The sequence below is a fragment of the Stomoxys calcitrans genome, chromosome 3 (genome assembly GCF_963082655.1).
Source record: "Stomoxys calcitrans chromosome 3, idStoCalc2.1, whole genome shotgun sequence".
Taxonomy (NCBI): Eukaryota; Metazoa; Arthropoda; class Insecta; order Diptera; family Muscidae; genus Stomoxys; species Stomoxys calcitrans.
In genome coordinates, this window is record NC_081554.1 from 52648255 (window position 1) to 52669272 (window position 21018).

At 42.2% G+C, this 21018-nt stretch overlaps 1 protein-coding gene across 1 annotated transcript in view; it reads right to left on the reverse strand.

The window, feature by feature from the left end:
• LOC106082460 (chondroitin sulfate proteoglycan 4) overlaps positions 1-21018 on the reverse strand; it is a 67213-nt gene that overhangs the window by 12098 nt on the left and 34097 nt on the right. The window contains exons 2-9 of the mRNA XM_059365164.1: positions 14509-14705; positions 14065-14295; positions 13810-13991; positions 11717-12299; positions 6483-7511; positions 6163-6414; positions 1153-2318; positions 940-1093 (exon numbers count right to left, since the gene is read on the reverse strand). Of these exons, the coding sequence (XP_059221147.1) occupies positions 940-1093; positions 1153-2318; positions 6163-6414; positions 6483-7511; positions 11717-12299; positions 13810-13991; positions 14065-14295; positions 14509-14705 (3794 nt within the window). The remainder of the gene's footprint in view (positions 1-939; positions 1094-1152; positions 2319-6162; positions 6415-6482; positions 7512-11716; positions 12300-13809; positions 13992-14064; positions 14296-14508; positions 14706-21018) is intronic.

Consider the following 21018-nt stretch of genomic DNA (forward strand, 5'->3'; position numbering starts at 1 on the left):
GATCTGGCGTTTTTGAAAATAGGGGTAAGGGGGAGGGTCCGTCCCCCCTTCAGATATCAAAAAACCAATTACCCTATTTTCACCGGAGGCTCAAACTTTACTAACAAACAAAGCGCAACAATTTCTTTTTTATATAATAGATGTATGTAGGTCGGACAATAATGTCTCCCTTTCGCTAATAGACATGAACCTCATCGCCCGCCTACGCCAAGACAGCAGATTCTCTGAAGCTATGCTTTTGCCAATGCCTGTCTGTCCACCATGCTGTTGAGGCGTACGTTAAATGTTATTCCAATCATGTTCCTGTAGGGCCAGTGGACTATCTTCAGATTCAGATCTACAGCCCGCCTACATTGTGAGTATATGGGAGCTGTGTCACTTCCACTTCAGTTTTCTATCCAAGATAATTTGATCTTGTGGCGCCTCATATTGGACAGTCCTTCTATTTCTCGTAATCTGGCAGATTTTAATCCTCTCCGGAATAACATTAAGACACTTAGGTCTATCCCAGTTATATGCTATCGCCAAGATCCGGATTTCAGGATCCGCTGATCCGAATTCCTGCCGCATAGATACTAGAGATTCCCAGCACTGGCAGAACTGATAGATAACCTCACATTCTGTATATTGGGTTCAAATACATCTTTCGTTAAGTTCCTTAGTACTATTTATGGGCACCAATGTCGATGGGAGAGGCAATATGCGCCCGGCCTACATTGAGTCCATCTATCTCTTATTTTTATGCCATGAGACTCACATACGGCTTACCTAGTATCTTAGGGCCCGGTCTAAAGATTAGACAATGGATGCCGGTCCATAGATTGTCAAAAGTTCTTTTGAATCCAATGTTAATGAACTTTTTTGAACGTAATGGGTGACATTCTAAAAAAAGTGTTTCCAAACCATCGCAAGAATGTCAGCGTCACCTTTAAAACTTACCTCTAGAATATCCCGCGAAATCAGCACACTCGTTGATTCTTCAACATACAATGTTTGATTTTTCTTCACTTGTAGCGGTTCCCAATAGGCCGAGGGGTAAATGCGGAATATGACTTCACCTTCGGCACTAATATTCTTGATATGAACACGATACCTAAAACCAAGAGAAACCAAATTTCACTAAAATTATTCTCAATATTTGTTAAGACTTACCTCAATTTATCCATAGAAGCTATCTCAGTATTCCAGTAAACCAAGCGATCACGTTCTATGTCCAAATGAGTGAAATTATTCAACGAGGTTAGATTCGAGGATTTATAATGCACTGAAGAGGAGGATGACGACGATGCGGCATCCTCACTGGCTCTAGGTCTACCCAAATACATCAAAATACCATAGGCTGGCGGCTTTATAACTTCATAGTAGATCTCATCCAATTTCATATCCAAATTGGTTTCCAAAACAAAATCCTTGTTGCGTAGTATGACAAACTTGCCCTCTTGCACTATGGTGGCATTGGTGGGTAATATCGAAACAAAGGCATCAGAGGCATGTATTTCCAACAAGCCATTGACATCGTGCAACTGATCGCTGACTATAAAAGAGGCTGTGCCCACATCGGTTCCTGTGTGCTGGAACATTATACGCCTATTGACTATGTCATCTTGGGTAAAACTATCCACATAGTGTCCGGACTTGTAGAAGGCTCCATTATTACACGATATATGCAGATAATGAATATTGGAAGTATTCGTATCCACATCAACATCCAAATACTGCAGAACATCTGTGTTCAGGGTGCGTATGCCACCACGCATGACATGGAAAATGCGATCCAAAGTACGATAAGGAGCATTGTCATTGTGCAGGGTAATGCGTACATCAATTTTCGAAACAAATTGCAAATCTGTCTCATCACTTGACAGGATAAGAAGATCAAAGGAATCCTCAGTGGATTCACTATCATCATGGCAATAATAGATCTCATTGAGAAACAATTGCTCTAAGGTAAACTCTTGGATCACTGTAACCCTGCGATCATGATCATCATAGCGGCATAGAGTGCCATACTCAGGTTTATGAGTTACCACAAAGCGTAGACTTTCGTAAATGTTGAAGCGTATTTCGAAATGATTTTTTGTTATCAAAGCCCTTTCACCCTCTTGCACTTTGAGTATTTCTCGCGTTTGATAGGACAATTTGTGCACCAGCTCATCCAAGGGGGTAAACATTATTTGCACCTTCCCCACTACATCATCACATTCAGCCACTGAGACAATAAATTCAAGGCTATCGAAGAAACTGGAATATGAAGCATGATGGGTTTTATAGCGAATGCGATTTTTATCTATGTCCTGTTGGGTGAAAGAATCCATTTCCTAAAAAAAACGTTTAAAAGAAAAAATTTAAAATCAGCAATAATATGTAGACAAAAGAAGTAAAATCGTGCTAAGCTCAGCAGGACCGAAGCTTATATACCCTCCACCGAATCTTGTATACCCTTCAGTTTGAACAAAACATTTCATGCAAAACTTCAGCCAAATCGTATAATAATAGCGCCCTCTAGAGGCTCACGAAGTCAAGATCCGAAGTCGGTAGATATGGGAGCTATATCAAGCTATGAACCGATTTGGACCAAACTTGGCACTGTTTTTCATGTTCAAATTGAAACACTTGATGAAAATTGTCAGCCAAACCGGATAATAATAGCGCCCTCTATCGGCTCAAGGATTCAAAATCCAAAATCAGTTTATGAAAACGATTTGGCACAATTGTTGGTTGAAATGCTTCATGAAAAATTTCAGCCAAATCGAAAAATATTTGCGCACTTCATCGGCTCAAGAAGTCAAGATCTGAAATCGGTTTATATGGGAGCTATATCGGGTTATAGACCCATTTGAGCCATACTTGGCTCAGTTGTTAATGGTCATACCAAAACAATAATTGCGCACTCTAGCGGCTCAAGAAGTCAGGATCCGAACTCGGTTTATATGGGAACTATTGGGTTGCCCGAAAAGTAATTGCGGATTTTTTAAAAGAAAGTAAATGCATTTTTAATAAAACTTAGAATGAATTTTAATCAAATATACTTTTTTTACACTTTTTTTCTAAAGCAAGCTAAAAGTAACAGCTGATAACTGACAGAAGAAAGAATGCAATTACAGAGTCACAAGCTGTGAAAAAATTTGTCAACGCCGACTATATGAAAAATCCGCAATTACTTTTTGGGCAACCCAATATATCAGGTAATGAACCATTTTGGACCATACTTGGCACAGATGTTGGAAGTCAAAATAAAACAGTTGGTGCAAAATTTACCCAAATCGCATAAGAATTCCCTTTAGAGGCTCAAGAAGTCAAAATGCGATATCGGTTTATATAGCAGCTATATCAAAGCATGGAGCGATTCGGCCCATTTACAATCAAAACCCATCTGCACTAACTTTCACTAGCTTTACTCCTTCCAAATTTGGAGTGCTTTCGACAGACAGACGGACGGACGGACATGGCTCAATCAACTAAGAATGTCATGACGATATATACGTTGTTGGGTGTCAGATCAATATTTGGATGTGTTACAAATGGAATGATGAAATTAGCATACCCCCATCCTATGGTGGAGGGTAAAAAAATCGGACTAATTTCAGATTTTAAAGACTTTTTCACACATTTCAGTCCACTTAACGTCGTTGACGTCTTCTATGACATTTAATGGATGTACTAAGCATGGTTTGAATCGGTCTAAAACCTGATATAGCTCCCATATAAAGCGATCTCCCGATTTTACTTCTTGAGCCTCTATAGGGCGTAATTCTCCACTGATTTAGCTAAAATTTTGCACAGTGACTTCTTCCATGCCCTCTAATATACATGCCTATTATGGTCCACTGTAGCGGAGAGGTTAGCATGTCTGCCTATGACGCTGAACGCCTGGGTTCGAATCCTGGCGAGACCATCATAAAATTTTCAGCGGTGGTTATCCCCTCCTAATGCTGGCAACATTTGTGAGGTACTATGCCATGTTAAAACTTGTCCTCAAAAGAGATGTCGCACTGCGGCACGCCGTTCGGACTCGGTTATAAAAATGAGGCCCCTTATCATTGAGCTTAAAAACTTGAATCGGACTGCACTCATTGATATGTGAGAAGTTTGCCCCTGTTCCTTAATGGAATGTTCATGGGCAAATTTGCAATTTGCAATATGGTCTGTATCGGCCCAAAACCTGATATATATCCCGCATTAACCAATCTCTCGATTTTACTTCTTGAGCCTCTAGAAGTCGCAATTCTTATCCGATTGGGCTAAAATTTTGTTCTATGACGTCTTCTATGACATTTAATGGATGTACTAAGTATGGTTTGAATCGGTCTAAAACCTAATATAGCTCCCATATAAACCGATCTCTCGATTTTACTTCTTGAGCCTCTAGAGGGCGTAATTCTTATCCCCATTTATCTGAAACCTTGACTTCTTCAATGCACAATTTTTTTACACCCTCTAATATACGTGCTTAATATGGTCTGAATCGGTCCATAACATGACATAGCTTCCATGCAAACCGATCTCCTCATTCTAAGTCCCTCTAGGGCGCAATTCTTATCCGATTTGTTTTTACTTGTTATAATTACACATTAACTAATCTGAACTTCTGCTAATAGAAAAAATATTTATTTTACAAACTTCGGTTAATAGAAACGAATTTCAATTAACCAGCTTCAATTTCGAATTTCAATTAATTGAAAACTACGGTTAACTGAAAGAAATTTTCAGTGTTTTGGTGTTTTCAATTAAGCGAACTCGGCTGTACCTTCGAGTGAAAATCATCAGCAACTTTTATGAGTTCGTCCTGAACAATCTTCGTCAACGATCTCGTCAATTTATTTTTCGCTAATCTTTGAAATAATTATCCACGGAGCAAATAGGATGATACCGTCCGCATAAGCGATTTATTTCGTGCACACAAAAAAAATAAAACGTTTGGGAAATTTTTACAACAAACAAAATTCTTTTGTCACGAAGTTTTGCTTTTATTGTAACCGTGTAACGTTTTGCTTCAACAAATAAAACGTTTGCCATAAACGTAGTATTATTGAACATAACTAACTTTGTTTATTGTAAACCCTTTAGCAGGTTCGTCTATGGTAAAAGGACATTCCTGTTGTAGTAAAACCAAAAACTCTTTAATTGCAAAAGTGATTCGATAGCCACAAACGATTATTCGTGTACCGGAGCAATAATTATTCTCGTGTGTCTCTCCTAGCAGAGAGGAAGGCTGAATATTTGAGCGTACAGACCCGTGGTTGGCAAAAATACTCACTCTATTGTTCATTACTTGGTACGTACACAAGAAAATAATCCCAAGCAGATCCATAGGCTTGCAAATAATTGCAATTCTCACATACAACACAGAACAGTCAGTGTATTGAGTAGCTTTGTATGACAAAAATCATTAGAGCAACACACAAATGGCTGGCAGGTACAGGAATTTCTAAGGCACATACATTGTTTGATAACAATTACGCGATAAAAAATATCCAACACAAGGCAGGTATTTAAAGGTGCGAAAACAACAACATTTTTTTGTTTTATAGGTCGCCCAAAAAGTAATTGCGGATTTTTCATATAGTCGGCGTTGACAAATTTTTTCACAGCTTGTGACTCTGTAATTGCATTCTTTCTTCTGTCAGTTTTCAGCTGTTACTTTTAGCTTGCTTTAGAAAAATAGTGTAAAAAAAGTATATTTGATTAAAGTTCATTCTAAGTTTTATTAAAAATGCATTTACTTTCTTTTAAAAAATCCGCAATTACTTTTTGGGCAACCCAATATTTATAGCATAGCGAATACAGTATATCATAATACAAAACCATAATAGGTTGTGCGAAAACGGAAGGCCTTTAATGTAATTGTGTATCATAACATCGAAATAAATCCAAATATATTCTGAACTAGTTTGAATTACCAACTGGGATCAGCTTATGATTCGTAAAAATTTGAGTTTGACTTATGTTACAACATCAAATTGAATTTGACATCATTTTCAATTTGCACAATTTAAACGTGTGACTACTTTTTTTAAACCTAATTTTATTACATAGCGATTTTTTAGACGCTATCCCCTTGAGCTTGGGAACTACTCATTTTCGGGAATTTGGAAAAATTTCATCCGTCATAAGTGGTATTGAAATTCCTTTTGGTATTTAATTTTCGCTTTTCTCACTTACCTTAGCAAATTTCCTTGAGCCCTCCACAAAAATGTTGCCATATTTGGTGGGACTCATAATTTTGTAGATAATATTGCGGGGAAAGGTCTCAATGGGCACCGTTTCATAGGACAATACCTCATTGGTAAGTATGAATTCTCTGGTGCCATTAATGGCAATCATGGAAGGTTTGCGTGAATTGATGCGCAGCCTTGTAAAGGTAATCCGAAAGTCAAATGTCTGCGTAGTCACAAAGCCAAAGGAGGCAATAAACTGCAAAGCAAAAATTAAAAAAATTCAATATCTCAAAAAAAAAATCCTTAAAACCCCAGTGAGCTTACCTTAAATTCATCTTGCCAAGGAAAATCCAGATTATGCACATAACGTATGTGACCCAACAGCAATTGACTGTCGCTAAACCAATCCACATTAACCCAGGTGGAATCGACTTGGCGCAAACGTTGTATGGAACCATATTGGGGAGGTTTTACAATCTCATAACGTATGTCGATGTTTTCATCTGCCGCATTGGTGCCAATCGATAGATTCGAAGGTGTTATCAACAGAGAAGATTTGTGTATCATTATCAGTCCAGTGTTGTTGACTAAACGCAACTCCAAAGGATGTACTGACACGGATAGGAATACCGTATCACTAGTCTCTATGCCATCGGAGACATGCATTAACAGCTGATAACTGAAGGACTCTGAAGTGGTGGTATTGTAGAGGAATGTTACCTTGCCCAAATTGACATCAGCCTGGGAGAAGGTCATAGTGGCATGACCATTAACCATAAATCTGCCATAGGTCTCCTGTTGATTGGTGGTGGGCAATATGGTGTAGACCAAAACATTTGGAGGACTATCGGGATCCTGAATGTTGAAGAGATCCATATCTAGAATTTTTTCAATACCCTCTATGACCCTTAAAATCTTATTGGGAGGTATTTGCAATTGAGGCGGATCATTAATGGGCGTTATGTTGGCATGCAACATAAAACGATGCTTGCCCAATATATTCTCCGGTACTTTGTGTATATCCCCATAGATTTGTATATCCAACATGGCATGGTCATTGAAATTCTCCATGCCATTGTGAACATATTTCACCTTATCCGTGGACAAATCCACCATGTTGAAGGTGCGACAAATGACAAAATTATTTTTTTCAGGTGAAAAATGTAGTAACTGGCCATAGCGTGGTTGTTGCACCACATGAAAAATTATCGAAGACTCTGTAATGCCGGCTGTTTTTCGCATATCCAGCAGCACATCGAGGAAATGGGGTGACAGAAAGACGGTACCACCTTCCAATAGCTCCATGGGCGAGACATAAAGTAGTTCAGTGGTGGGACTGGTTTCGGTGAAAATCTGCAAAATATATGAAAATAAATTAAAACAGGAAATTTTCAAAAAAAAACATTAAAGTAAGTCAAATTTGTCACAAAAGTCATTTCTGATTAAAAATTTTTTAAAACAAAATTTTAGGCAAAATTTTTTTAAAAATGTAAAAAAAATTGGTAATAAATTTTTAAAAACAAAATTTTGATGAAAAGTTTTTAAAAATAAAATTTTGATACAAATTTTTTCAAATCAAAATTATGATGAACATTTTTTAATAACAAAATTTTGGAAAAAAATTTGAAAAACGAAATTTTGATGACCATTTTTTATGAACAACATTTAGATGATTTTTTTTTTTTAATTTTTACCAATTTTTTTTTAAGATCTTTTACCAAAATTTTTTTTCAAAAATTTTCCTCATAGATTACCGAACACAACCACAATGGCATCGTGCATCAACAATGGGCAAACGTCGCAGCATCAACATGGGCAAGGCAGGTGCCAGGCCATGTCATGCGCAGCTCAATATGACTCGGTCGCGCCAGTACAGCAAGTCGTTGTCGCCACTAAGTCGCGTTCGTCTCCTTATAAATATTTCTCGAGAAAAGGTGGTCCACATTGCCTCCGTCGTCTCTTATTCACGCCCTACTGACATCCCACACCGCCTCGCTAATACCCATCTCGCCAAAATCTCTAATGACTGTATAGTACGGGCATTCTGGCAGCACATGCCTCAAGTCCTCCGGTCTCCCACCGTCGCACAAATCAGCCGTGGACAAGTTCCCCTGCTGAAGAAAAGGATTAAAAGATCCATGTCCCGTCAGTATGAAACTAAGACTGAAGCCGATGCCAAAACCTGGGCGGTCCAGTACGAACGTCGCGTCACGAATAAATTCTTCACCTGACATTTATCACTGTTCGCCCATCTAGTTCTCCACCTATTCTCATCATCAGATCAGCAATGTTACTCACGAGTAAATCAAGCGGAGGCAGCCCAAGCAATTCCTATAGAACATCTGTCGAAACAGTCCTACACACAGGACAAAAAGAAGAGGGTATTCTTTCGTCCAAGGATAGTTGCAGATAGTTTCATGCCACACAGATGCTTCATAAGTTGCGCAAGCAACGAACAGCGTGCCGACTAAGGCCACAACCACTTCACAGAATACCCATAACCATTCCGGCCACTTCAGTCATCTTCTCCTTCACCCGATCCAAATCGACCAGGAAACCCATTCTCTCTGAAACAGTCACTTCCAGATATTTTACGAGCGCTACGTTCCTAATGCTAGCTGCACCCGATCGAATCGTGAGTGGACGATTCCGCGACAAGATGCCCTTGAGCAACATTGTCACGGTTTTGTCCTCCGCGACGTCAACACAAATAGAATCGCTCCATTTGCGCACTATGCCCATGGCCAGCTCACCCTGAGTTTCCAGCGCAAGTCTGGAATCTCCTTCAATCAGGATGAGCAGGTCATCCGCATATGTACTGATTCGAAAGGACTCTGCCAGGCCATGAAAGGCAATCAAACGAGCCTTTAAAATCGAGAAATATGCCAAGAACATATTTGAAGTTCAATCCGCTCACACGGATCTGCACATGGATTCAGGCATGCACAGTGCTCTTCTCCTACCGAAAGCCGAACTGGTACGGAGAAGTACCCTCCTTGTAGCTCTCCCTAAATCTTGCCACCATTACCCTCCCCAATACTTTTGCAAGCACAGGGAGGAGACTGATGCCCCGATACAATCTTGGTGTGCTCCCCAATCGATCAAGCGATTTCAGAAGGATTTAGATTCGGACACATTTTCACGTACGAGGAAATTAACCTACTTTGACATATCGTGTGAGAATCAACTCGACATGATCAGGTATGACCTTCCAGATGCTTTTACACATCTGTCCAGTCATACCATCAACGCCAGATGACCTCCCGCCTCTTAGCCGGCGGACAGTGAAGGCACGACTTGGTGGAGGAACGATCATCTTCACACTGAAAACCTGTTCGTGCTCATCCTCATTAGGAAAGAACGTTCCCATGAACACCCTAGCACACTCGTTCCAAGAAGTCAATACATTGTCCCCGATCCTAAAAACGCCCAGGTCACCCTGCGGTATACTTTGCCCCATGGATAATCACTGTTGTCATGTACGAATCTTTTAAAGTGATCTTCCTTGCTCCTGATCAATAGTTGCTTGTATGTTCTCAAATTGCTAAGGTAGTCGTTTCGTCGTGAGACAAAATCCTCAGCACTGGATCTTCTGGTTCTTTGGAATCGTCGGTTCCTTAGATGCCTGACGTTCCACCAAATCGTTTCAAACTCATGGTTTCATCACTTGACCTTACTAGGTTTAGCCTTTCGTGGTCTGCCCATCACATTTACCGTGCTCATCCATTAGTCTATTTTAGCAATTTGTTCTTCTATAGTCAGTACCCTGAAGCTATGTTGTTGTTGTAACCACATTTTTATGTGGAAGTGGCAATCCTCGTTGAGCTCCTGTAGGTGAGCAAGCTCGTTTCGGTCCAAAGGACCGATCGCCGCTGGAGCCGGATGGCTGTTGGTTATTTAAAGGCTCCAATAACTTGCCTTGTCATATCGAGCATCATAAGCACTCAGTATTTGGGCAAGAGCCGTTGCCACCCGACCTCTCACTGGGACTCTCCGCTCGATACCGGTGATTGTCCGCGACGGCCGTTGCAGCTACTCTGTATGGAGCATTTTAATATCCGCAACCTGTGGACGTGCCTGGTAGCTCGCAGCTAAGTTTCTCGTTACAGCAATGAACACCATACAAATCGGACCTCAATGTTCCAGCTTGTGTGGTGCTCGCAGCTATACCGTGCCGGGCCCTGAAGCCTGATGATGCAGTTTACCTAAAACTTTCCACATAAATGTACCAGTTTACGTCCCGATCTTTCAAGCACCTAGAGGGTTCAGTCGTAACATGAGTCCGTCGATTCCTGCAAGTGAATTATGGTCACTTGTCATCGTCACTAACCCTACACCTAAATTGGTAAGCAGTAAATGCTGCCCCATTTGCAACCGTAACGTCAATGTCCCTAACGCCTGCCGACCCATCAAAGGTATACATCTCGCTCGACATATTCAACACTCCGACGTCATTCAAAGCCATATGGACGGACCGACGAAAGACCTTCTCATTCATAAGCTGCTTCAGGTAATTCCTTTCTCGTCAGGAGTTTTGACGACATGTGCCCTACGGCCAATAACTTTAGGACCAACTTGTCCCGGAGTTCCACCTCCAACCTGACCTCAACCAACTACCCATTCCCCTTAATGCGGTCCCTCTCCGCAACGGAGGGAGTGCGAATGACCATGAACCCTCACACCGAGCGAGGGGCCCACCCCATTAACCACCTTTTGATGACTACCACGGAAGTCGACACCCCATGGACAACAACTTTGTCGCGGAGTTCCACCTCCAACCTGACCTCAACAAACTACCCATTCGCCTTAATGCGGTCCCTCTCCGCAACAGAGGAAGTGCGAATGACCATAAACCCTCACACCGAGCGAGGGGCCCAGCCCTTTAACCACCTTTTTGATGACTTCCGCGGAAGTCGACACCCCATGGACAACAACTTTAGGACCAACTTGTCAGGGAGTTCCACCTTCAACCTGACCTCAACAAACTACCCATTCCCCTTAATGCGGTCCCTCTCCGCAACAGAGGGAGTGCGAATGACCATGAACCCTCACACCGAGCGAGGGGCGCACCCCACTAACCACCTTTTTGATGACTACCGCGTAAGTCGACACCCCATGGACAACAACTTTAGGACCAACTTGTCGTGGACCCCCACCTCCAACCTGACCTCAGCAAACTCCCCATTCCCCTTAATGCGGTCCCTCTTCCGCAACAGAGGAAGTGCGAATGACCATGAATCCTTACACCGAAAGAGCGGCCCACCTCCTTAACCACCTTTTTGACGACTTCCGCTGAATTCAACACTGCTTCCCCCTTCGCGACCACCGATCACGTCTAGCGCACTGGCACGTTTGTTACACCCGCATTAAGGCGCTACCCACCTTCACCACCACTGCCACTCGCCAGCAACTCCTTCGACTCCACTGGCCTTCTACTCACCTACCCACCAGTCTCTCGTCCAGCACGGAGCACCGACAAATCGGTACTCAAGGCACCGTCTCCAGTCGCTCTGACATGCGTAAACATTTGAATTTCCTATGAAATTTTCAACACTCACCTTATAGGGTCCCTCAAAATCCGCCTTTATGCAATACGACTGATCACAATAGCATATAAATTCATCCACACCATATTGATTGCAATAGCCACTCTTCAAGCAGGGTTCGTACTCCACACAAGGATATTTCCAAACACAATTCAAAGCCAAATGCTGAGATTTATTCACCTGCGGTAAACCCAATTCCATGTTGTTAATGCGTATATCCTTAATGCAACCCATGAAACTGTTATCATTGATCCTAAGGCCCTTGTGCCAAAGGCGACGCCTCAAATCCTCTTGAACGCCACCCACAAAGACGCTTTTCTCCAAATTTATTACCAGCTTAGTGTCATTATCATGTTGACCTCTATAGGTGAGTTCATCCAGAGTCATTTCAGCCATTTCGGCATTGTAGCGCAACATCAGCTTGTGCCACTTGCCATCGGCTACAGAATCATTGGAGGTTAACTTAATTTGACTGCCCTCCTTGTTGAAGGTGAACGAGAGCAGCTTGTTTTCGATTTCAGCCAAGGCAAAGTCAAAGCCGCCATTGTAGAAGAGAACGCCGGACTCCTCCATGGTGCGAAACTGTAAGGAGACACTGGAAATATAAAAGGGAAAATTTTATAAAACAAGTAAAAAGCCGTTAAGTTCGGCCGGGCCGAACTTTGGATACCCACCACCTCGGGTATATATGTAAACCACCTTTCGTCAAAATCCGGTGCAAAACTCATACCTTATGTCCCATAGCAGAAATATGTGGAGGGGCTTAACTTAACTCTTTGTCCCAAATTTCGGCAACATCGGACAATAAATGCGCTTTTTATGGCCCCAAAACCTAAAACCGAGAGATCGGTCTATATGGCAGCTATATCCAAATCTAGACCGATCAGTGCGATAATGCAGAAGTATGTCAAGGGGCTTAACTTAACTCACTGTCCCAAATTTCGGCGACATCGGACTATAAATGCGTGTTTTATGGGCTAAGACCCCAAATCGGAGGATCGGTCTATATGGCAGCTATATCCAAATCTGAACCGATCTGAGCCAAATTCACGGAGGAAGTCGGAGGGCCTAAGACAACGCAATGTCTCAAATTTCAGCAAAATCGGATAATAAATGTGGCTTTTATGGGCCTATAACCCTAAATCGGAGGATCGGTCTATATGGCAGCTATATCCAAATGTAAACCGATCTGAGCCAAATTGAAGAAGGACGTTGTAGGGCCTAACACAACTCACTGTCTCAAATTATAGCAAAATCGGATAATAAATGTGGTTTTTATGGGCCTGAGACCCTAAATTTGAAGATCGGTCTATATGGCAGCTATATCCAAATCTGAACCGATCTGAGCCATATTAACGGAGGATGTCGAAGGGCCTAAGACAACTCATTGTCCCAAATTTCAGCAAAATCGGATAATAAATGTGGCTTTTATGAGCCTAAGACCTTAAATCGAGAGATCGGTCTATATGGCAGCTATATCTAAATCTGAACCGATCTGAGCCAAATTGACGGAGGATGTCGAAGGGCTTAAGACAACTCACTGTCCCAAATTTCAGCAAAATCGGATAATAAATGTGGCTTTTATGGGCCTAAGACCCTAAATCGGCCGATCGGTCTATATGGGGGCTATATCAAGATATAGTCCGATATAGCCCATCTTCGAACTTAGCCTGCTTATGAACAAAAAATGAATCTGTGCAAAGTTTCAGCTCAATATCTCTATTTTTAAGGCTGTAGCGTGATTTCAACAGACAGACGGACGGACATGTCTAGATCGTCTTAGATTTTTACGCTGATCAAGAATATATATACTATATAGGGTCGGAAATGGATATTTCGATGTGTTGCAAACCGAATGACAAAATGAATATACCCCCATCCTTTGGTGGTGGGTATAAAAATTAGCAAAAATTTTAAAGTTTTTTTAAGACAAAATTGGGCTTAGAACGCCTATAAGGAAAAATTTTTAAAAAATATTCAAGCAGTTTTTTTTTTAATTTTTGGTAACTAATTTTCAAGTTTCTGTTCAAGTTTCATCCTTCAAATTGTCTTTATTCCACTTTCCGATTTTTTTTTTAATTTTTTTAGATTCCTCTATCACTTACGTTTCTCCCGCCACATGCGATTCCTTGGACATCAAAGCATATGAGTCTGTATTAAGAAAACTTATGCTATCTCTAGTGGTTCCTTCGAATTCCGTGCTGCAGGTCCATGACACCTGTTTGCTGTCTGTATGACCGGTGCCTTCCTTGGCTCTTTTTATGATATTGATATTGTTGTAGAACACCTTCAAATGCAATGGAAAAAATCCAATTAAAATCAAAGAAAAAAAATGGCTGTTAGTGTAATCGAATGCTTACATCTGATATACAACCTCTAAAGCTAGCCAAGTCATTTAAAAAATCCGGCGAATATTCTCCAGGGCCACCTAAGGAGGTGCCAAAATGCACATTAAGAGCCCCCATTTCGGCGGGCAAAGTCTTTCTTATGATATGGCCATCAACTTGTAAGGTGATGTTGTTCTCATAGCGTTGCACAGCAACATCATGCCATTCCAGATCGTTGAGCTTCTGTTTTTTGGGGGACCGCAGCTGAAAAAGTAGAAAAAATGAGCATCATAAAAGCAAGTCCAATTTTAAAATCCTCATAGTGCTAGAAAAACATATTTTAAGTAATTTAAGCAGTTTGGAATTTTTATGTTTCCCCAGCAAGCCACATATCAATGACTGCACTCATGCTTGGCAGCAACCTTTCTTAGCTTGTAATCTTGCCAACCATTTGTCTTCTGCCTTACACTCACTCACCTGCACAACATTTCGTTCAATTTTATAGGTAAAACTAATGGCTGCTGCTTCCAAACGCATAAGACAATAGTCCGTCCGACCGGCAGCCATAAAGAGAAATGCATTTTCCTGGTGCGTGCGAAATTTAACGCGAATATTTGTAGACATTTTTGCCTCCTGCAGTGGCATAGATATGTAACCATCGCCAAAGAATGAGACTGAAATGGGAGAAAGATTAAAGAGGTAAAATTAGAAAATGCAAAGAGAAAGAAAAGATTTAACAAAATTGCTGCGGATTCAACCATAATACGAATCAAAATAAATGCTTTGATCATGACGGAAATCTTTGGTAAAAATTATTTATAGGAAATAGCATCGAATAGCAAAGGGGGGCTATCCTTGATGGTCGTTTTATTGAAGACAAACTGCTTCGGTGTGCTTCGTTACACTCTAAATGGGCCTCCCAATGGGCCTACATAAGCTATTGGAGAGGTTTATGGAAGTTAGACGGTACCCGAATTATTTTGTCCCCAATATAAACATCAGATTTTTATACCTACCACCATAGGATGGAGGTATACTAATCTAGTCATTCCGTTTGTAACACCTCGAAATATTGATCTAAGACCCCATTAAGTATATATATTTTCTTGATCGTCTCGATATTCTGAATTGATCTAGCCATATCCTTCCGTCCGTCTGTCGACATCACGATAGCGGTCGAACATATACTTGCAATTGATGTAGGTTGTTGTTGTTGTTGTTGTTGCAGTTTGTTGTGTTCTATCTTTCGTCTGCTTGATTCTGTTGAGTGTCCAGATCCAGGAACTCTGCGACTAAGATGTGGTGCATCCAGAGGGATCCTGGCCTGAGTCAGTTAAACAGGTGACGTGTATCGTGTGGTCCCTGGTCACAATCGGGACATACATCTTGCACGTCGGCATCAATCCTTGCTCTGTAGGAGTGGAGGCGGCTGCATCTGCCGAAAAGTAATTGAGCCAGAACTACTCTGGTTTGCCGGTGATGGTCAATTTCTTCAGGTGCGACTGAAGATGGTCGGTCTCCAAGGACTACTACCCATACTAGACAAGGACTACTAGACCCGTTTTATAAGCCGCTTGATCTAGAGGTTTTCCCTTGTAGTGCTGAACCTCTCGCTCTAAATCATGTAGATTTACCTTAAGGCTTCTGGGCCGTGGATACCTATCCACAAGGTGATGATTTGCATGGCCTCTGCGATAACAGGCCAAAAGGTATTGCTTAGACAGCATGTAGTTATGTCTTCGCACTGGTAGGATCTTTGTTTCCTGATGGACAGATCTGAATATTATTCCACTGCGTGTCACAGAGATGACGAAACCACACTGGCGCTGCATAACTTACCACAGACCGGCCAATTGCTTTGTACGTGGTCAACAAGGTTTCTTTGTTAGCACCCCGAAGTGGTGCCGGCAAGGGACTTGAGGACCTTGTTTCTACATTTGACATTACGCAAATTGCTGCGACATGTGGGAGAATGTGTAATCAAATGTGACGCCAAGTATTTTGGGACACTTGATGGTTGGAATCATTTCTCCATCGACCATCACAGTCAGCTTGGGATTCATCCCACGCGTATTTGTAGTGAATAGTGTGGCTGAAGATTTGATGGCAGATATCTTTAAATTTCATGCTGCGAAATATGTTGCAAGTTCGTTGAGGTAGACGTTCAACCTATCGCAGATGTCAGCAAAGGGTGGAGGGCCTGTTGCCATGATCGTACAATCGTCCGCATATGATACGAGCTCTATGACGTCTGGAGGAGGTGGAATCGAGGCTAGATAGAGGTTGAACATTTTCGGAGATATAACCCCACCTTGGGGAACTCCTTATTTCACTCTAAGGTGCTTCGACTTCTTATCCCTAAATTCCACAAATGACTGGCGACTACACAGATAATTCGTGACCCAGCGTTTCAGCCTTGGCTGGAGGGACATGTTGGCGATGTCTTCAAATAGTTTGGCATGGCTGGCAGTGTCGAATGACTTCGAGGTGCAGTGCCACGAGGACCGTCCTATCACATGGCATGAAGCTGATTGAAGTGCGGTGATGGCATGCCAAACAGTTGTTGTGCTATGCAGTCTTCGAAATCCATATTCTCTTACAAGGCTCGGGAGGAGTAATGTTTCAAGCGTCTTTGCTACTGGTGAGAGAAGGGAGATAGGTCGGTACAACTCCCCAAACTCGGTTCTTTTCCTGGCTTCAGTAGGGGATCACTCGGACATCGAGAACTATAGGAGTGTTCAAAGACAGGTTGAGAACAGTAGTAAGGTATTATACTCAAGGTAAATCCAGATTCTTCAACATTAATGTAGAGATTCCGTCGGGGACCAGCGCCTTGAATAACTTGGCGGCACGAATGACATTTTTAACTTCGCCCACGGTGAATTGTGATGGCTGCCCATCGGCTCGGAGACCACAAATACGGCGAATGGCGCTCCTCCTTGCCCTGTCACTTTCCGGATGCACAATAAATTGATGGATGAACAACCTGGCGCATCTCTTCGGATCAGTCACGTTGCCAAAAGTTACTGAGGTCCTGTCATCGCGTCTACCGGGATTCGAAATTGACTTAACAGTAGACCACATCTTGCCTAAACCGGTGCCTAAGTTACATTGCTCCAAGTGGGAACTTGGGCCGCACTTGAGGTATTCGACCGGCTGGTATTAAGCGAGCGGCTGCTGCGTTAATGATGTCTTGGGATTTCCTCTCGGCAACTAGCATATTTGAGGGGGGTTACCAGTTAACTGAAGCGGCGATTGGTGTACTCTCTGAAGCCAGCTCAATCGGCCTTCTACTGATTTATTAACGTCCGGCGCTCAGAGGTTATGAAGTCGGGTGGTCGGTCGGTGGTGAGAATTATGGAGAGAAGGTCTGACCCCAAAGAGATGACGGCTTGCTAGGATACGTCACTTAGGAGATCAGGGAATGCATTGAAAATGTATGGCGAGCTGCTACACCTCCTCGTAATCATAGTAGGGGGTATTCTCATTCACCGTGCAAAACATGGACGCTATGCCACGTTAATCGTTATCTAGGGAAGAATGCCATGAAATGTGATGCTCATTAAAGTCCCCTAGAACCGGACGATTATGGCTAGATGGTAACCCTCCTATGTCGGGGTCGTACCGGATTTGACTACTTCCCCATGCACTCCAAGTAGGGGTCACTAGCGTCAGGCGTAGGCGAGATGGGTCTATACTGCACGGAATGGTGTATCACGAAGGCCAATCACCCACCTCCATTCCTTGAACGATCCTTACGTAGCACATTGTACAACTGTACAGGCTGCAGGTGTTGGTCAGCTTTGTCTCGTCGATCTTCCCACGGAGAACGTTGTAATTCAGCTGCAAAAATGATACACTTCCTGGCATTGACTTGGCAATATTGGGGCTGGGATGCTGCTGTTGCGTATAATGCCGCACGGGTGAGGTCGGGGGGTCACATAGTCCCACGACTAGGACGCAGAAGGCGAAGACGACGACGGTTGTGACCCACTGCCGTCTATGTTCGCACACAGCACCTTGCAATATATTCAGTATGACTATAGTCCCGTAGTGATGTAAAGCCAGAGCAAGATCGGAAATGTACCCACTTCATACACCGATTACAACTCACCGACACCGATCGATGGTGGAGGCGGTTCTGGTAAACTGAAGAAAACAGGGTCCGGGGTTCTTTTCAAGCCCGGCGCGGATCAGAATCGTACGGAGAAGGCACTCCGTGATGTGCCTCTGCCATGACGAAAAAGGGACGAACACGTACACTGAGTAGGCAGCACGTGCCGATGAAGGATTTCATCGGATCATTCCGGTGGGTACAACCCGCTGCCATTGATGTAGGTCATTGTGGATTGCAAATGGTCAGATTTAGATATAGCTTCCATATGAACCGAATTTCCAACAAGACTTCTTGAGCCCCTGTAAGGCACAATTTTTGTCGGATTTGGCTGGAATTTTGCATGCGGTGTTCTTTTACGACTTCTAACAACTGTTCAAATCGGTCTATAACCTGGTATAGCTCTCATATAAACCGATCTCCCGATTTGACATCTTGAGCCCCTAAAAGCCACAATTTTTGTCCGATGTACTTGGCATATATGTCAATCGGATTGCTCTCGCGAGATGCTCAAAAATATAAACGGGAGATTGATTTGAGTGGGAGCTATATCAGGTTTTGGCCCGCTTCAAACCATACTTGGCACATATGTTGAATGTCATAGAAAACTTTGAAGTTCAAAATTTCAGCCTATCGGATTAGAATTGCGGCCTGTAGAGGCTCAAAAAGTATAATCCGGAGATCGATTTATATGGGAGCTATATCAGGTTTTGAAGTGATTTGGACCATACTTGACACATATGTTGAATCTCATAGAAGACATCATAGTACAACATTTCATCAAAATCGGATAAGAAATGCGGCCTCTAGATGCTCACGAAGTATATACGGGAGATCGGTTTATATGGGAGATAATCAGATCTTGCGCAGATTCGAACCCAATTTGGCACATATGTTGAATGTTGTAGAAAACGTCGTAGTACAAAATTCCAGACATATCGGATAAGAATTACGCGCCCAAGAGCCTCAAGAAGTCAAGACCCAAGATCGGTTTATATGGCAGCTATATCAAAATATGGACCGATTTGGCCCATTTACAATCTCAACCGACCTACACTTATGAGAAGTATTTGTGCAAAATTTCACTTCTTTGAAAGTTTGCGTACTTTCGACAGAAGGATGGACAGACGTACGGACGGACGGGCATGGCTAGATCGATGTGTCATCGAAATGTCATGGTGATCAAGACTATATATACTTTAAGGAGTCTTAGACCAATATGTTACAAACGGAATGACGATGTTAGTCTACCCCTATCCTATGGTGGAGGGTATGAAAATAAAAGCCTAATCCGACCACCAACTATGGACCAACAAGGACCTCAACTCAGTTTCCGGTAGCACTTGGAGTACTGGAGAAGAAGGAAGCCTTGTTGCAAATGCAAATCTTGCCCATGAACCTTCCACTAAGGAACAGGGGCAAACTTCTCACACATCAATGAGTGCAGTCCGATTCACGGTTAAGCTCAATGATAAGGGGCCTCCCTTTTATAGCCGAGTCCGAACGGCGTGCCGCAGTGGGACACCTCTTTGGAGAGAAGTTTTACATGGCATAGTACATCACAAATGTTGCCAACATTAGGAGGGGAAACCCACCGCTGAAATTTTTTTTCTGATGGTCTCGTCGGGATTCGAACCCAGGCGTTCAGCGTCATAGGCGGACATGTTGTTGACCTTGTTGACCACATATAAGACTAACTATGCGGCCCCACTAACTATCCCAAGGACCTCAACTTACTTTCCGGTAGCACCTGAAGAAGAAGAAAGCCTTGTTGATCACATATAAGACTAATCGCCTGTCAGTGGTGAACTATGCGGCGCTACTGTGGAGTCGCTAGCTGAGCGACACTCAATGAAAAAAGCTACAGACCAGCTAGATATGCGACAGACTGTCTTTTCAGTTCTCATGTGAATCACTTCCACCAGGAGACAAAATTCCTTTCTATGCGAAGACAACATCATATGATGTCTAAGCAATATCTACTAGGGTGTTATTACAGCAGCCAACCAAATCATTGTCACGTGAATAGACAAACACTCAGCTCAGGGGCATCAGGTTGGATTGTCATGAAAAGGGTGCGTATGTATTAAGCATTGTATGCATCGGTGGGTCTAAATAGCATACTCGCATATGAGGATAAGGAGACGAAAGGGTGTACTGAGTGAATGCTATAACTGGAGACCATCCGCCGCCCATGGCATCTGGAAAACTAAGCCTTTCCGGGCAAACCAATGTAGTTCCGGCTCAATTACATTCCAACAGTCGCCTTAATCCCTGCCGGGCAAGGATTGATGGCTAATTGCTAAATGTGTGTTCCGTGTGTAACTAGGGATGATTAAAGACAACTCACCTGTTCATATGACTAACAGAACAATATGGATGCTGGTTTGGCAGCGAGCTCCGTTTTACAGTGCGGATAAACCGAGCTGGCTATCAACTCAATGTTTCGTGGATTCCATTTCACAACACGATTTGTTCTACCGCTAACTGTGGTGTCACAATGGACTAAACATTTAAGACTGTCACTAGCATATACCTATTCCTACCTACACTAAGATTAATTGACTAAACTCTTACTCTTCTAAATTCTACACCTTGGAATTTTTACCCTTGACGTACTACCTCCTATTTATGAGATTTTTTTTTTATCTTTCAAAGCATTTGAAATTTATTGAACAACATTGAAATTGTTTTCGAAATCATTTTACAAGGCAATATATACGACTTTATAGTTCTCTGTTCTATTTATTTGAAGTTTTATGGGTTCTTTTTCTAAACAAACATTTAAACATGCGCTCATATAAATCTTGAAATAATTTATGGCGGAAATGTTAAGAAACAAAAGAAAAGAATAATTCTTATATTGTATTTGA